This window comes from Sus scrofa, chromosome 7 (assembly GCF_054392235.1).
Source record: "Sus scrofa isolate SSC_HxYL_T2T_F1_AM1 chromosome 7, Sscrofa_HxYL_maternal_Yorkshire_Landrace_v2.0, whole genome shotgun sequence".
Lineage (NCBI taxonomy): Eukaryota > Metazoa > Chordata > Mammalia > Artiodactyla > Suidae > Sus > Sus scrofa.
In genome coordinates, this window is record NC_139389.1 from 45,552,834 (window position 1) to 45,567,220 (window position 14,387).

At 42.8% G+C, this 14,387-nt stretch overlaps 1 protein-coding gene and 1 long non-coding RNA gene across 10 annotated transcripts in view; one reads left to right on the forward strand and one right to left on the reverse strand.

Moving 5' to 3' along the window:
* USP49 (ubiquitin specific peptidase 49) overlaps window positions 1–14,387 on the reverse strand; it is a 75,290-nt gene continuing 60,903 nt past the window's right edge. For 5 of the 9 annotated variants that reach the window (XM_021098677.2, XM_021098679.2, XM_084968078.1 and 2 more), the window contains 4 exons: window positions 12,371–12,575; window positions 7,879–7,987; window positions 7,165–7,370; window positions 1–6,263 (listed from right to left, as the gene is read on the reverse strand). In XM_021098677.2, the coding sequence (XP_020954336.2) occupies window positions 6,073–6,263; window positions 7,165–7,370; window positions 7,879–7,987; window positions 12,371–12,575 (711 nt within the window). In that variant the 3' untranslated portion in view covers window positions 1–6,072. The remainder of the gene's footprint in view (window positions 6,264–7,164; window positions 7,371–7,878; window positions 7,988–12,370; window positions 12,576–14,387) is intronic. The other 4 variants (XM_021098683.2, XM_084968080.1, XM_084968081.1 and 1 more) reach the window with 1 other exon arrangement.
* LOC146401547 (uncharacterized) overlaps window positions 10,449–14,387 on the forward strand; it is a 31,227-nt gene continuing 27,288 nt past the window's right edge. Inside the window, exon 1 of the long non-coding RNA XR_014810129.1 lies at window positions 10,449–10,502. This is a non-coding gene — a long non-coding RNA (uncharacterized LOC146401547). The remainder of the gene's footprint in view (window positions 10,503–14,387) is intronic.

The following is a 14,387-nucleotide window of genomic DNA, read 5'->3' on the forward strand; positions in this document are numbered from 1 at the left end:
GCCATTTTATTCTTTTAATAAGAAACTTCGGCTTACAAAAACAAGGTGTAAAAAGTCAAGATTTACAAAAATCATAAAAACATGATTTCTATTTCACACTGAGACAGGAACAAGTCCCAAACATGAATTGTAACAGAGGTGGTTTGCTTCATATTAAAAGAAAAAAAGAAACAAACTGTAGCCACCATACACTGATGTTAACATAGGATGAAGCTTATCATTGAGGAATTTCCATTTTTGAGCAGTGCTAAGGGAAGAAGCCATTTTGGTGTTGCATAGCATTTTAGTGCACCAGGTGGGTTCTCCAGGCACCAGGGAGGCATTGTGGCTGTAATACAGTGGGGTTTGAGGGCAGTGATGTGCAGGTGGAGGCAAAGTGTGAGTAAGCCTGGGCAGTGGACACTGAAGTGACACTGCTTGAGGAAGCTGCTTCTTTCACAAGGAAATAGATGTTTTTTGACCCTACAGTGGTAGTGCCACTGTCCAGTAGTTTGGGCTTCTTTGGAAATGGTATATGTACGGAGCTGGCATGGAAAGAATCATGTAGGCTTAGAAGAGTGTGGACATTGAGATAGGCTCCCCTTGGCAATTTCTTCTAGTTGATTTGCTCTACTAGGTATTTAAAAAATACACACTGCCTTTCTGTGCCAAGTCTCCTATGGAACTGGTGTGGGATTAAAGGACATGAATTGGAAAGGAAGGTCAGTATAAATGCACCACAGAGGCCTTATTGTTACAGTTGACAGATGTTTTCTCTAGCAATCTGTTTGTTAAAGGTAGTTAGGATAAAATAGTCCTTTTTGACCCTGCCGGCATAAATCTGGTTAAGAAAGCTGTTAGAGCATTCAATTATTTTTACGTGTTAAAAAAAAAGCACCATTCTCTTAGCACTAATCAGGTCCCATCTGTTAGGAGGAAGGTGTTTGAGCTTATGTGAATTTAGGCCAGTGGCTGGCTTAACACGAAGGCAGGATTGTTTTAAGAGTCTATGTGGGGACCACAGATGCTTTGACAGGTTTAGATCCTACTGGATTGTTGAGATGAGGAAAGGTAACATAAATGAAGCAAAGCTTACGTTTGAGGCCATCACCTGCCAAATGGTGACCAGGAAGGCTACTCTTAAGCCATAACATAGACACTAAGCCTCTTCAGCCTGCATCAGACCACAGCTGAGCCTAGAAATACCAGCACCTCCTGTTCTTTATAGGAATAAAACTTACATCCTTGAAGTCTGCTACCTGATTTGCTCATCATCAGGAATAGTTCTATTTGATAAATATTTTCAAAGCTAAAAATGGAGATCTGGCCAAAATTAAAGTCATGGCAGTTTCTAAAAGCCTAATTCAAATTTCACTCAAAATTTAATGTTTTAGCTTCAAATAACTATTGGTTGGTTTATAAAGCCATAAAGCTGGTAAGGTAAAGTTTCATTAAAACTGGCTTAATTCCTGAACGTGATGAGAATTTAGCAGATAAAACTATCAAATCTACTATTTCCCAAAATTTTGATGCACAATCGATTTTATAAATGAAAGTACTGGCTTTCACATTTCAACACATAACATTTCTCCTCAAGGGAAGTCAGTTTTACATCCTGTCATATGAAGTTTAGCCCAGGCTAGGTAACACATTATGAAATTCTCTCACACTACCAGTCAGATTTGAAATGGGAACATACCAGCGGAAGGAAATATTGAAAGAGTCCGTAAAAATGACCGTTCATCTCAGTGCTCTAGTAGCTATGGTGTATTGAGAGCAATGTGTGGGCTGAACAAGTACGCAGTGGTTAAATCAAAGCCCTAGACCAAGACAATGGTTAATTTAAACGTGGAAATTATAAACTAAACTCAGAGTCACGTTTAAAAGGTGCTTTCAGCTTTAGTGCTAACTTAAAAAAGAATCTGAACCACTGGGGAGATGCATACTTACCAGGTAAAAAAAACTTAAGTGGCCATGGGAGCTTTTATTCCAAAGATACATCCTCCTCACCTAATTAGGCTGAGGGACCCAATTATCAAATGTGCTTCAAGTGGTGAGCTTTTTAAAGTGGTGAAGTCCCACAAGCTCAGTGGAAACCTAAAGGTAAAAGGAACATGCTGTGTGAACAGCCCTGCAGGTGTGCTGGGCAGGTTCTTTGAGCCTTTTTTGCGTGTTATACAGCGCACAGGCTTGCCTTACAGTCTAAATGTTCACATAGAGGGGATTGTGTTCTAGATGGCTTCCTGAAATTTTGTGCAAAAGAACTTCAGAACTAACGAAGGTACCACTTCAGGAGGAACCTTTTTTGTTTGACTTCTACCATAAGTTGCCCAGCATTAGAAAAACTAAAAGACCCTTTTCTGAACACTTGTGCTCTCCCAACCAGCTGGAAAACTGACCCCTCTACTCATAAGATAGAACCCCAGAGAGGGATCCAGTATATGTTTAGGAAGGGGCAGCCCTCCCAGCCTGATTCTAAAAGGCCTGAGTTAATGTTTGGAACATAAAAGGGGTGGTGGAAAAGAATGGGGTACACAATCTGCCTTGAAAAGAAGACATTTGATGAATAATAAAATACAGAGGTTTTGGACATTACAGTAAAATTTCCAAACTTGCTGGTAAGAACAATTTGCTTTCACACACAAGATATGAAACGTTTTTCAAAACTCTGATACCAAGTGTCCTTTACACTATACAGACCCATTTGCCACTTGAAATGATAAGGAATCCTTTCCCTTAAGCTTTTCAATCCCATGCAAACCATAATTGGGTACAAGGCACCAAAATTTATGAATTGTATAAAATTAGTTCACAAAGCTTTATCAGTAAGTAAAACAAATTCCATTTCTCCCTCCCTGCCCACCCCATCCCACCCCAAACACCCAACCAAGTTTTCATTCTGCACTACTGTCAGCCTCTCTCGGGTTTATGCTGGGGCTGGCCAGGGCCATGCCTCACTGCCGGCCAACCCATCTCATTCGTTCTTGCGCTTGGTGGAACTATAAGCATAGCCAGAGTGAGGAACTCATACAATCATTGACTCTAGAAGCCTTGCCATTAAAAACAAAAATAAACTCTGCTATTGAGTCCATAGGACACATTAACACTTCTATAGTTTCCGATTTTATTCGTGACATTTTAAGAGATGTCTGGAAATTCTTTATAGTGTGGCACTGCCCCCATCAGCCTGAGAGGGACTGGATGAAAGGAGGCATGAGGTCTGCCCACCATTTAATAAGAACTTCAGTTTGTGGCCGTCGAGGGCATTCTAACTTTTTTTTTTTTACACTAGCATGGATGCTCATCTCAGAGGCAACCACAAGTATGAGGGTCAAGCTAGATTGAGGTAAAATCCTTTTTGAGGGCCAGGGTGCATTCATCTTGGCTGGCTACAGCAGAAAGTAAACACACCAGCCATCTACAAAGGGTTCCTAGAATGGGACTCTTGTCTGGGAGAGTAGCAGGCTGGTAAGGTTCAGTTAGGAGATCTTGGGTTTGATTTGGCAGCATCTAGGCAATTTCTACCTGGTTCTTATTTTCTTTTTAGAATGTTTCAACTTAAAGTAAGATGCAACTAAGAAATTCATCTACTTCCAATACGTAAATAAATTAAAGGCAAAGGGACATTTCCCTCACAACAGCCATTGGCTTATGCAGCAGGAAATTCTTTTCTTTAATAAAAATCTCCATAAATACTACTCAACAGCGTCTAGTGCTGCTGCCTCTGGGTACCTGAGGTGTCTGTCTGTGACTGCAGGGGCACCTTCAAGTGTGTGCAGCTCATCGAGGATTCTGATACTGTTTTCTATTCCAACTCATTTTAAACGATTTTATTAATTTGATACAATGGGTGCTCAGCTAAGTTAAGCACTTTTTTTTTTTTACAAAGTCCTTAATCTGCTTAATAAGCCTTAATATTTGGTATAAAACTATTATTAAAAATTAAATTTTAAGACCTTTTAATTTTCCATTAAATGTGTACTTTTCTTAAGCATCTCCCCCAGACAGTCTGAGGGGTGAAGCAGATGCTCTGTCAGTACTTTAAGTTCCCTTTTTCTAGAATAATAAATAATAGCATTCAATGGTAGACAAGGTACAATTTATATTTTCCTTTTCTTTTTACTCTCCTTAGTTTGTTTTGAGTCAGTGGGCTTTTCTATTGCCACAAATAGCTGTCACCAATCATGCGGACTTAAAAACATAGATCTAGAGAATACAGCTTCACATCAGAGCCTCTGGCAGCATGGGCAGCTGCGACACTTTAAAACAGTGTCCAGACGAGGGTAAGCCCAGGCCAAGCTTGTACAAAGAAGCCTGCAGTAGACAATACAAACCAAATAGCATAAAAAATGCCATACGCTATCGCTTCCAAATAAAAGCTAAATATTACAGAAACCTCACAGTGTTGGAAAAAGCAAGTTTAATTTAAAATATAGTTACTCCCCTTCTTTATCAGGGTGAGCCATTTTCTGTCTGATTTCCTCCAAGTCTCAGTGCTGTCTGGCAGGTCCTATGGGAGAATTCATCTCAAAAGAGGTCAACAGCAAATGCTACAGATCTGCTTGGGAAATGTAGTCCCTCAATGTTGCTAAAGCTACGACCCTCATTCTTCAGCCTCTTTTTTCCCAACTTCCCACCCCTCCCCAAGCTCCCTTCACATGTATTCTCTTCAGGTGGCAAAGTGTACTTCTACCTGAATTGAAATATGAATATGACACACTCAGTCAAAAGATGAGCATTCAGAGTGACGGGCCGAGGCGGGCTGCAGCATTCCCACAGTGAGAGTTATGGTTTGCTTTCACTTTTACTAGAGAATCTAAGCGAAGGATTGAGAAGGAAATTCAGTGGTGCCTGATGGGACAGAGGGTTTCCATCTGGGCAGTTTTCATGCCACTTAGAAACTGACCCAGTTTAAAAAGACAAATATTTCACTAGCTCTGGAGTTGAAGATAGGGCACTCTTGCTTTTCTCTGTGATGGACTGAGTGAAGGTGGGGTAAAGAAGCAGTAGGGATTAGCAGATGTGGGAGGAAACAGGCCAGGGCCATCAGCAATAAACTGTTCGGACATAGGAGGCAGACTCCTAAGCCTTAGAAAAGCAAAGTCTGGTCTGGCCCTCCAGGGGCAAGATATAAAGCTGCATGCTGCACCAAGGTAAGCACAGGTAACTGGCATTTAGATAAATCCTGGACAACCAGCTACCCCCACTCCGCACCCCCAACCGAGTTCAGAGAAAGCTCCAGAACTGACCTAAAGTCACCTTAAACCAAACTATGTGCATGCCCTCGACCTGAACCAGGGATCTACTACAGAACTGGGGAGGCAAGAGTGCCCTTCACCTCACCATACCACAGAGAGTTGTCATGCTTCCCACGTGGACTGCTCCTTCTTTAGAATGAAGGGACAGCCATGCCAGTCTCAGAGGATGTGGAAAGGTTAAATGACAGCAGCAGCCAGGGAGGGTGTGACACAGGAAAAACCTCATTTTGCATGGAGAAATTTGTTCCATGCATCTCATTCCACTCTTCAGCTGCCACCCCCTAAAAAAGGAAGTCTGTGTTTTCAACCCTTGAGGACTACTTCTTTGTAGGAGCAAATCCTTAGATTTTGCCTCCCCCCTTGGAACCAATCCTATCCAGCAAGTTGCTGACCCAGGGCCCCTCCTGATGTGCTCTGTCAAGGGCTGCTCACATCAGGAGGCTTCTGGTGCTGCAAGGAGTCCTGATGAGCAAGGGAATCACATAGGAGAGGAAAAACAAAACAAAACAAAACAAAAAAAACAAGGCTGGATAAGACCAGTTTACTCCCTCTTTCCTCCACCCAGATCCCTCTATATTCAAAAGCAACTGATGAGTCTTCATAGAAGTTACTCCTTTTGATTTGTTTTCTCAAAGGAGGGAATTTCTAAACCCATTTAAAAGAAAGTGACGACAAATTTTATGATAGGACATGAGTCACTTGGCACCTGCGCTCTAGACCCAGTGAGGCAAACCGAGTGTATCTGTTCCTGCAGTAAACCTTATTTCCTATAGAGGAAGGATGTACAGACACCAGTAGTTTAAAAGCAAGCCAGTCCTTGATACATGCCTCCCATTCAGGGGAAGGTCCGTGGTCTGCCCTCATTGTTGTTGCTGGACTGCACCTGAGTTTGGAGTTGGGTTTCTGAGAATCTTGCATTGCCCTGAACTGTTCTTTGAGTGTAAAAAAGGATGTAGGCTTGAGTTTTGCACACTTCCTCGACACTGCATACATTCAGCTTTGAGTCATTGCAGTGGACCCAAAAACCTAGGAAACCAAATGAAAGAAAGAGAAAATGACTACCCAGCTTATATTTCCAATCAGCAGGCAAATGAGATGAAGAAAGGGAGAGAGGAGCTCTGAATCGAGCCAGCCCTTGATTGTTGGTGATATAGGAAGAGACAAGTAAATGGAACCAACAGACTTCCCTGAAACCACTGGTTTCAACCCCACAAACCCCACCACAGTACTTTTACAGTATCAACTGACTGTAATTTTTGTCCTCATTTCATTCAGGCTTTTTCACTGCCCCCTAGGGCCTTCTACAAAGATAGGAGACTCGGGGCTGAGGGATGGGAAGAGAAGGAGGAGGAGAGGGGACATATAAGTAGAGAACTGTTGTGGGACTGAAAACACCTGCAGCCCACCTGCCTCAGCGCAGCAGCTGAAAGGCTCTGCTCTGGGGAACAGGGACCGAAAGCTCTTTGGGAAGGGCCCTTGAATCCCTACACCTCCCACGGTAAGGGAAGTAGTACAGACAGAGTAAGTGTTCAGTCAGTGTCCTCGGCTTTACTATGAGCGGAGGCTAGTGAGATTCATACAGTAACTTCATGACGTTGGGTAGGTCATACTGTTTCTGCAAAACCAAGAAGGAAACTGAGGTCTGCAGCAGAAGTGTTAACAATAATAACCTCTAGTGTTAACTGACTGTTAGGTGCTAGGCAGCGTGTTCGGTGCTTTTACATGTTAGTTCCTGTCAATTCCTAGAACAATCTCATATTGTTACTTAGTGATATATCCAAAATTTGAATCCATCTTTCATCATTCTTTCCACTGGATTTTAATGTATGAAATATCCCTGTATAGGTGAAATAAAAAGAAAGGAATGAAATGTGGACAAACCAACCCTTTTCCGTGTCCCCCGCCCCACAGAGTAAAGCGCACGCACCTCCCTCTGTGTTGTAGCAATAGGCTGTGTAGTGTCCTGAGCCAAACCCTTTCCCGTGATGCATGACCACCGCGGAGAGATCATAGGCAAAGGTCTCTTTGTCAAGAGAGGAGAGCATGTCCCTGCAGCAGTAAGGTTCCATGGTTAATACCTGGTCAAAGACGACATGGACCCCAATCTTCTCTCGGTGATTACGGCCAGACCACCTAGAACATGGATATGAATCTCTTACTAGTAAGAAATGGCATGTGTGATCATACGTAGACAGAGGTAAAACAGGGAACTGAAAAAATTTAACCTTCTGGATTTGCTTTGTCCAACAATAACACAGTAGTGACCAATGTTCATGTGTATTTCCTGTGAATGTTCCACAATATTCTCTGAAACTAGAAAGCCCTAAACAAGAAATTCAGGGAATACTTTTTTTGTAGTTTACCTCCTGCCCTCTTTTCACAGATTTCCTCATACTGTATTCTGAAAATGACTCTATATAAGCCCAAGTGAGGCTAGAAAATCTTTAAGCACAGATGCCCAGGGCAGGCTAGCTGATGAAACAGGGCCATGAGAGCAGAAGCCCAGGCCTGGCCGTACACTCCATGGAAAGCAGCAGGTCTCCAGGGAACAGGCTTCTCCCAGCACCTCCCCTTGCCAGATCCTTGGAAGCAGCTATTCCCACAGCTCACAGCCACCTGGGACACCCCAGAGCAAGCTCACCTGAATCTTTTAAGGTGCAGCCGGAGGACCTGAGGTAGTCTGTAGATCATTAACTGCTTTCTAGCTTCACTCAGAACAAGGGGTTTTGGATTGGATTTTCGTCGTTTGCCTATATGGTTGGGGAAGGTATAAGACATAGATTGTGAGGAGGCTTATTCTTTCCTAGTTATGGCAGAGATGGTGACTTGCCATTCCATATGCATTCTTAATTCTCAGTATTTAAACCTCAGTTTTCTTTGGGGCAGCAATGTGAAGACTGACTCAGTTTTAAGGTGCATCCTTTGTCCTTCCCACTGTTTGCAACTGCTGGAATTCCTCTTGGCCCATAAGATAACCTTAAGAATGGAAACCTTGAACTTGGATAATAAAGTTGAAAGATGCCAAGAACTTGGGTCCCTAGTGACCATGCAGCTACCATGGCAACCCCTGAATGTCCTTTGACTTCTTTTATATAAGAGGGAAGAATAATTACATCTCATTTTAAATCATGATTATTTGAGTTAATGTATCCTGAAATATCTACTTTCAAATTTTTGCATCAGCAACTTCCAAATTGATAGGGGTTGAGGATGGTACACTCCTGATAGTATGGCTTTATTAACAATATTACAGAAAGTCACATGCACATAGAGTAGACGCATATGTTAGGGTTCTGTGCCTCTATATATAATTTAGAGCTTATAATTTAAATTATGATCTAATATCACTTTAAAAATCTTTTGTTTTCATCAGGTAGGTCTAACTCTATTTCCTGCTCACAGCTAATTGTACACTATTAGACAAGTCGTTCAAAACTCTAAACTCCAGTTACCTTTCCTGTGAAATGGGGAATAATGCATATGTTTCAGGCTTAGGAAAAAGGTAAGAGAAGATGGATTACTAAAGGACAGTGTATTTACTTATTTTTTAATTTACTTTATTTCATTTTATTTTTATTTTTTTGTCTTTTTGTCTTTTTAGGGCCTTAGCTGCGGCATATGGAGGTTCCCACGCTAAGGGTTGAATGGGAGCTGTAGCCGCCAGCCTACGCCATAGCCACAGCAATGCCAGATCTGAGTAGTGTCTGTGACCTGCACCACAGCTCAGGACAATGCCAGATCCTTAACCCACTGAGGAAGGCCAGGGATCAAACCCACAACCTCGTGGTTCCTAGTCAGATTCATTTCCGCTGTGCCATGACAGGAACTCCCGAGGACAGTGTATTTAAATAGATTTTTTCCCCCGTGTGATTTGCTTGTGGCCTATACAAATATTTAGAAAAGAAACTTTAAGGGGGAGGGAGTGGGAGGGATCGGGAGCTTGGGTTTATCAGACACAACTTAGAATAGATTTACAAGGAGATCCTGCTGAGTAGCATTGAGAACTTTGTCTAGATACTCATGTTGTAACAGAACAAAGGGTGGGGAGAAAAATGTAATTGTAATGTACACATGTAAGGATAACTTGATTCCCCTTGCTGTACAGTGGGAAAATAAAAAAAAAATTATAAAAATAAAAAAATATATATATATTAAAAAAAAAAAGAAAAGAAACTTTGCTGGTTTTATATCCTATTTTCTTTCTTTCTTTTTTTTTGCTTTTTTAGGGCCGCACCCACAGCATATGGAAGTTCCCAGGCTGGGGATCAAGTAGGAGCTACAGCTGCCAGCCTATGCCACAGCCACAGCAATGCTAGATCCAAGCCACATCTGTGACCTACACCACAGCTCATGGCAATGCTGGATCCCCGACCCACTGAGCAAGGCCAGGGATCAAACTCACTTGCTCATAGATACTGGTTGGATTTGCCTCCGCTTAGCCACAACAGGAACTCCCTGTCCTACCTATTTTCTGAAACACATTTCTTGGTAGCAAGACACTGCTAGATATACAGGACAAGGCTGACAGGCTGGCCAAGTTCACCCAGCTCAAAGCAGAACCAGTGCTTGAGATTCCAATTTTGCTTCTAAAGCTACTGAATTGTGGGCGCAATAAAGTTCTCTTAATTTCCACCAGAAGCCTCCTCTATAACCATTTACTGATGACTGCTCTGTTATATTAATTAAATCGGTGAATGGATGGGAATATAAAATTAGTGGTCCACTGTGGTGCCTGCTAATTGTCTTTGAGCTGTTGATATCATGGTCTCAGTGTCTGAAGAGCCTGGCATTTGATTCAAAGTCCTGACTGCACCATTCATGAAAGGTAGTGAATCACAGCCAGATGCTGCATCACAGAGCTTTCTGTGACAATAGGATATGGAGTTGTTGCTTCTCATAATAGATTGCAGCGGCTAGACTCCAGCTTCTTCTAGGGCTGGCAGTCGTGATATGTGAAGGCATGAGCAGAAAGAGAATTCAGAGGGCCCTGGCCTTATTTTACATTCCTATTCACCAGCAGATTTTTGAAAATTACTGCAGCTCTGCCTGGGAATCCTGGCAGTGACTGCCACTCTCAGCAGAGGGAGTATGTGAGCTAAGATGAAGACAATATAGAATCTGGCTTTGTTTCCCTAAAATGAAATTCACAAAGAGAAAGAAATTACTGATTCAATTGAGATTGATCATCCGTTCTATCTCCATTTGATTAAGCTGTCCACACTGAGAGGTAGAAGACTGATAATTTTGAAACTTCACAAGCACAAGGTCAGTGATCTTTTTCCTTCACCATAGCTTTCCTTTCCTGTTACTATTTGAGCTTGCCTAGAGTATTACTTTAAATGGGCACAACTGGCAACCAGAAAAACAGTCCTTTCTTGCAAAAATAAATACAGGTATTTTTTGCCTAATCTATCTGGTCCGAGAATGATGAAGTTAAAGCTGTTAACATTCTTCTGTTCCTTATAATAAAAAAGCTTTATGGATCACTATTTTAAAACAAACAGATACTGTTCTAATGAGATAATTTGCCAATACCTTTATATCTTGACATCAAACAGGACAGATGAGTCTAGAGTTAACCAACAGCACTTCAAATTTTGTTTTAAAATGGCAAAATGATACCAGGTGTGACTTGAATTTTGTCCTGATTCTTCAGAGAGAACAGGTTTCCCACAATTTACTATGTCTTTTAAAAGATCATATGCGGAGTTCCCGTTGTGGGGCAGCGGAAATAAATCTGACTAGGAACCATGAGGTTACGGGTTCGATTCCAGGCCTTGCCCAGTGGGTTGGGGATCCAGCATTGCTGTGAGCTGTGGTGTAGGTCGCAGACGTGGCTCGGATCTGGTGTTGCTATGGCTGTGGTGTAGGCTAGCAGCTGTAGCTCCGATTAGACCCCTAGCCTGGGAACCTCCATATGTTGCAGGTGTGGCTCTAAGAAGACAAAAAATAAAAATAAATAAATAAATAAGACCATGTGCAAAAATATTAAAAGGGCTATCATAGGATTGTTCCCAAAACTTGTAGTGCAAACTATATGAATGCAAATTGATTTCTGATCTCTGCACAATCTATTCATCATAGTTTCCAAATGTCTATATGCCAACCAACCCAGATATCAGCTTCCAAGTATTCGCTCTGCATTTCCTCTGGCCATGCTGGGTTAGCAAAAACATTGTTAGTGTGGCAAGATATGGGGTGGGGGTTGGTGGGGGAGGCTGCAAAAGATGCCCATAGAGCCATGTCGAAAAAATTCCACTTTGCAATTAAAGCCGAGATAGAAAAATATTTCCTTAGGAGTTCCTGTTGTGGCGCAGTGGTTAACGAATCCGACTAGGAACCATGAGGTTGCGGGTTCGATCCCTGGCCTTGCTCAGTGGGTTAAGGATCCGGCGTTGCCATGAGCTGTGGCGTAGGTTGCAGATGCGGCTTGGATCCCGCGTTGCTGTGGCTCTGGCGTAGGTCGGTGGCTACAGCTCCGATTAGACTCCTAGCCTGGGAACCTCCATATGCCGCGGGAGCGGCCCAAGAAATGGCAAAAAGACAAAAAAAAAAAAAAAAAAAATTTCCTTAGACCCCTTCCAAGACATGAACCTATCAGGCATGTGAAAAAACAAACAAATGCAGAAAATAACTATGAAGCTGCCACAGAGCAATGCACCATATGACTTGGTTGCTTGGTCTCATTGTACCCATCCTTAGCATCACTTCTGACTGACTGTAAATCTACAAATTCAAGACAAAAGCACACTGTTCTGATACCACAACCTCAAACAGGCTATGCTGCCTGAATCGAGACTAAATAAGAACCATCAGACTCTGTATGCATGAATTTAAGCAGGACACCTGTATACTGTGAAGCTAAATACTCACATTCTTGGAGTCCCCATTTCATGATCCCTACTAACGTCAGTCACAGCAGGAGTCTAAGGAGACCCAACTCCTAGGTTTTGTTTTGTTTTTTAATATATAACGTGCATATGCTTATTTTCAGGAAAATAGAAAAAAATCTTTAAAAGATTCTTTAGAACCACTCAATATTTCAGTGTTACTCTTAACTAAAAGGGCAAATGAAACACCTTAAACCCACGTTCCAGTTAACCCCCCTCCCGCCCCCCGCCCCCAGCACTCACTGTTACACTGGTCACAAGCGTAGATTCTCCCTTCCAGGGCCTCTGTCTCTGTGAACTTGGCCAGCATCTCAGTGAGCAGGCACTCTGTCTGATTCAAAGAGACAAACCCCTTTTCAATGCAGTGATAGCGCTCAGGGAATTCCAGGGACAGATCCCAAAAGGGTTCAATGGTATTGGATTTGTAATTGCATGATATACATGTGACCTAGAATGAAAAGATTGGTTTATATGTTAAAACTTGCATGCTTCCCACATGCATTTTTGCTAGCTTAATACAAGACACATAACAACCAAAACTAAGTGTATAGTTTTCCAAAAAAAACCTAACTGTAATATTAAAATTACTTTAAGGGAATTACAGCATGTTACTTATTCTGGTATTTCTTTCTTTTTTTTTTTTAATTATATATTTATTTATTTATTTATTTATTTTTTGTCTTTTTGCCATTTCTTGGGCCGCTCCCGCGGCATATGGAGGTTCCCATCAGGGGTTGAATCAGAGCTGTAGCTGCCAGCCTACGCCAGAGCCACAGCAACGTGGGATCCAAGCAGCGTCTGTGACCTACACCACAGCTCACGGCAACGCCGGATTGTTAACCCACTGAGCAAGGCCAGGAATCGAACCTGCAACCTCATGGTTCCTAGTTGGAGTCTTTAACCACTGCGCCACAACAGGAACTCCTATTTATTTATTTTTTGTCTTTTTGTAGCTATTTCTTGGGCCGCTCCTGCGGCATATGGAGGTTCCCAGGCTAGGGGTCCAATTGGAGCTGCAGCCACCTGCCTACGCCAGAGCCACAGCAACGCGGGATCCGAGCCGCATCTGCAACCTACACCACAGCTCACGGCAACGCTGGATCGTTAACTCACTGAGCAAGGGCAGGGACCGAACCCGCAACCTCATGGTTCCTAGTCGGATTCGTTAACCACTGCGCCACGACGGGAACTCCGGTATTTCTTTTTTTTTTGCTTTTTAGGGCTGCGCCCATGGCATAAGAAGGTTCCCAGGCTAGGTGGTTGAGGGGTCTAGTTGGAGCTGCAGCTGCTGACCTAGGCCGAGGCCACAGCAACACCAGATCAAAGCTACGTCTGTGACATGTACCACAGCTCATGGCAACACGGGATCCTTAACCTACTGAGTGAGGCCAGGGATTGAGGCCTCCCTAGTGTCCGCATCCTCATGGACACTAGTTGGGTTCATTATGGCTGAGCCACGATGGGAACTCCTCCGGTATGTATTGCTAATTGTGATGCTAGCTGGAACTGGAAAACCACACAGCCCAGAAATCATCACCTACTCCTTTCTCCTCTCCCAAGGCAATGCTCTACCATTCAATGCTGCAGTATTACAGGTGGAAGTTACCGTGGAGTCATTCAAGGCTTCAGTCTGATGGAGAATTTGCAGACTCCTGTCTGCTCCTCTCAGCCTCATACTCCTTTCTCCTCCAGACTTTGCTTTTCCAAGTCCAACTTGCCTCTCTTTTTGCCCTTGTTTGCATCCCTACGCTGATCCCTGAGTCCCAAGAGCCTCAAAGTACCTTGTGATTAGACTTCCTCACCCACTATACCCATCCCAGATGCACCCTTCTTCCTACACATCCTTAAGGGGGTAGAAGAAGTGCTGAGAGATAGTCTTCTTTCACATGCTGAAAAAAGCCTAAATAAGCTTTCTCTTCCGGTCCCACTCATCATTGTCTTAAAACCCTAAATACCTAGACACAAAACCTCAGTAGCACAGTGTAGAGGTTTTACCTGAATCTCTTAATCTGCCCACCGTTTAAACTCTCTAAACATTCTTTCTGTATATTTTCACAAAGCCTTGTCTATGATCTTTACTCATGCCCTTATCTGGCTACAGATCCAGGGAATGACAGGTAATAGGGAATAGGAGGCAGGCTTGGCTTAGGCCTTTGGCAGCCTCTTAACTACCTCCCTTCTTTGTGTGTAAAGAATGCCTTGGAAAAGAGTTCCCGCTGTGGCACAGTGGGTTAAGAATCTGATTGCAGTTGTTCCAGTT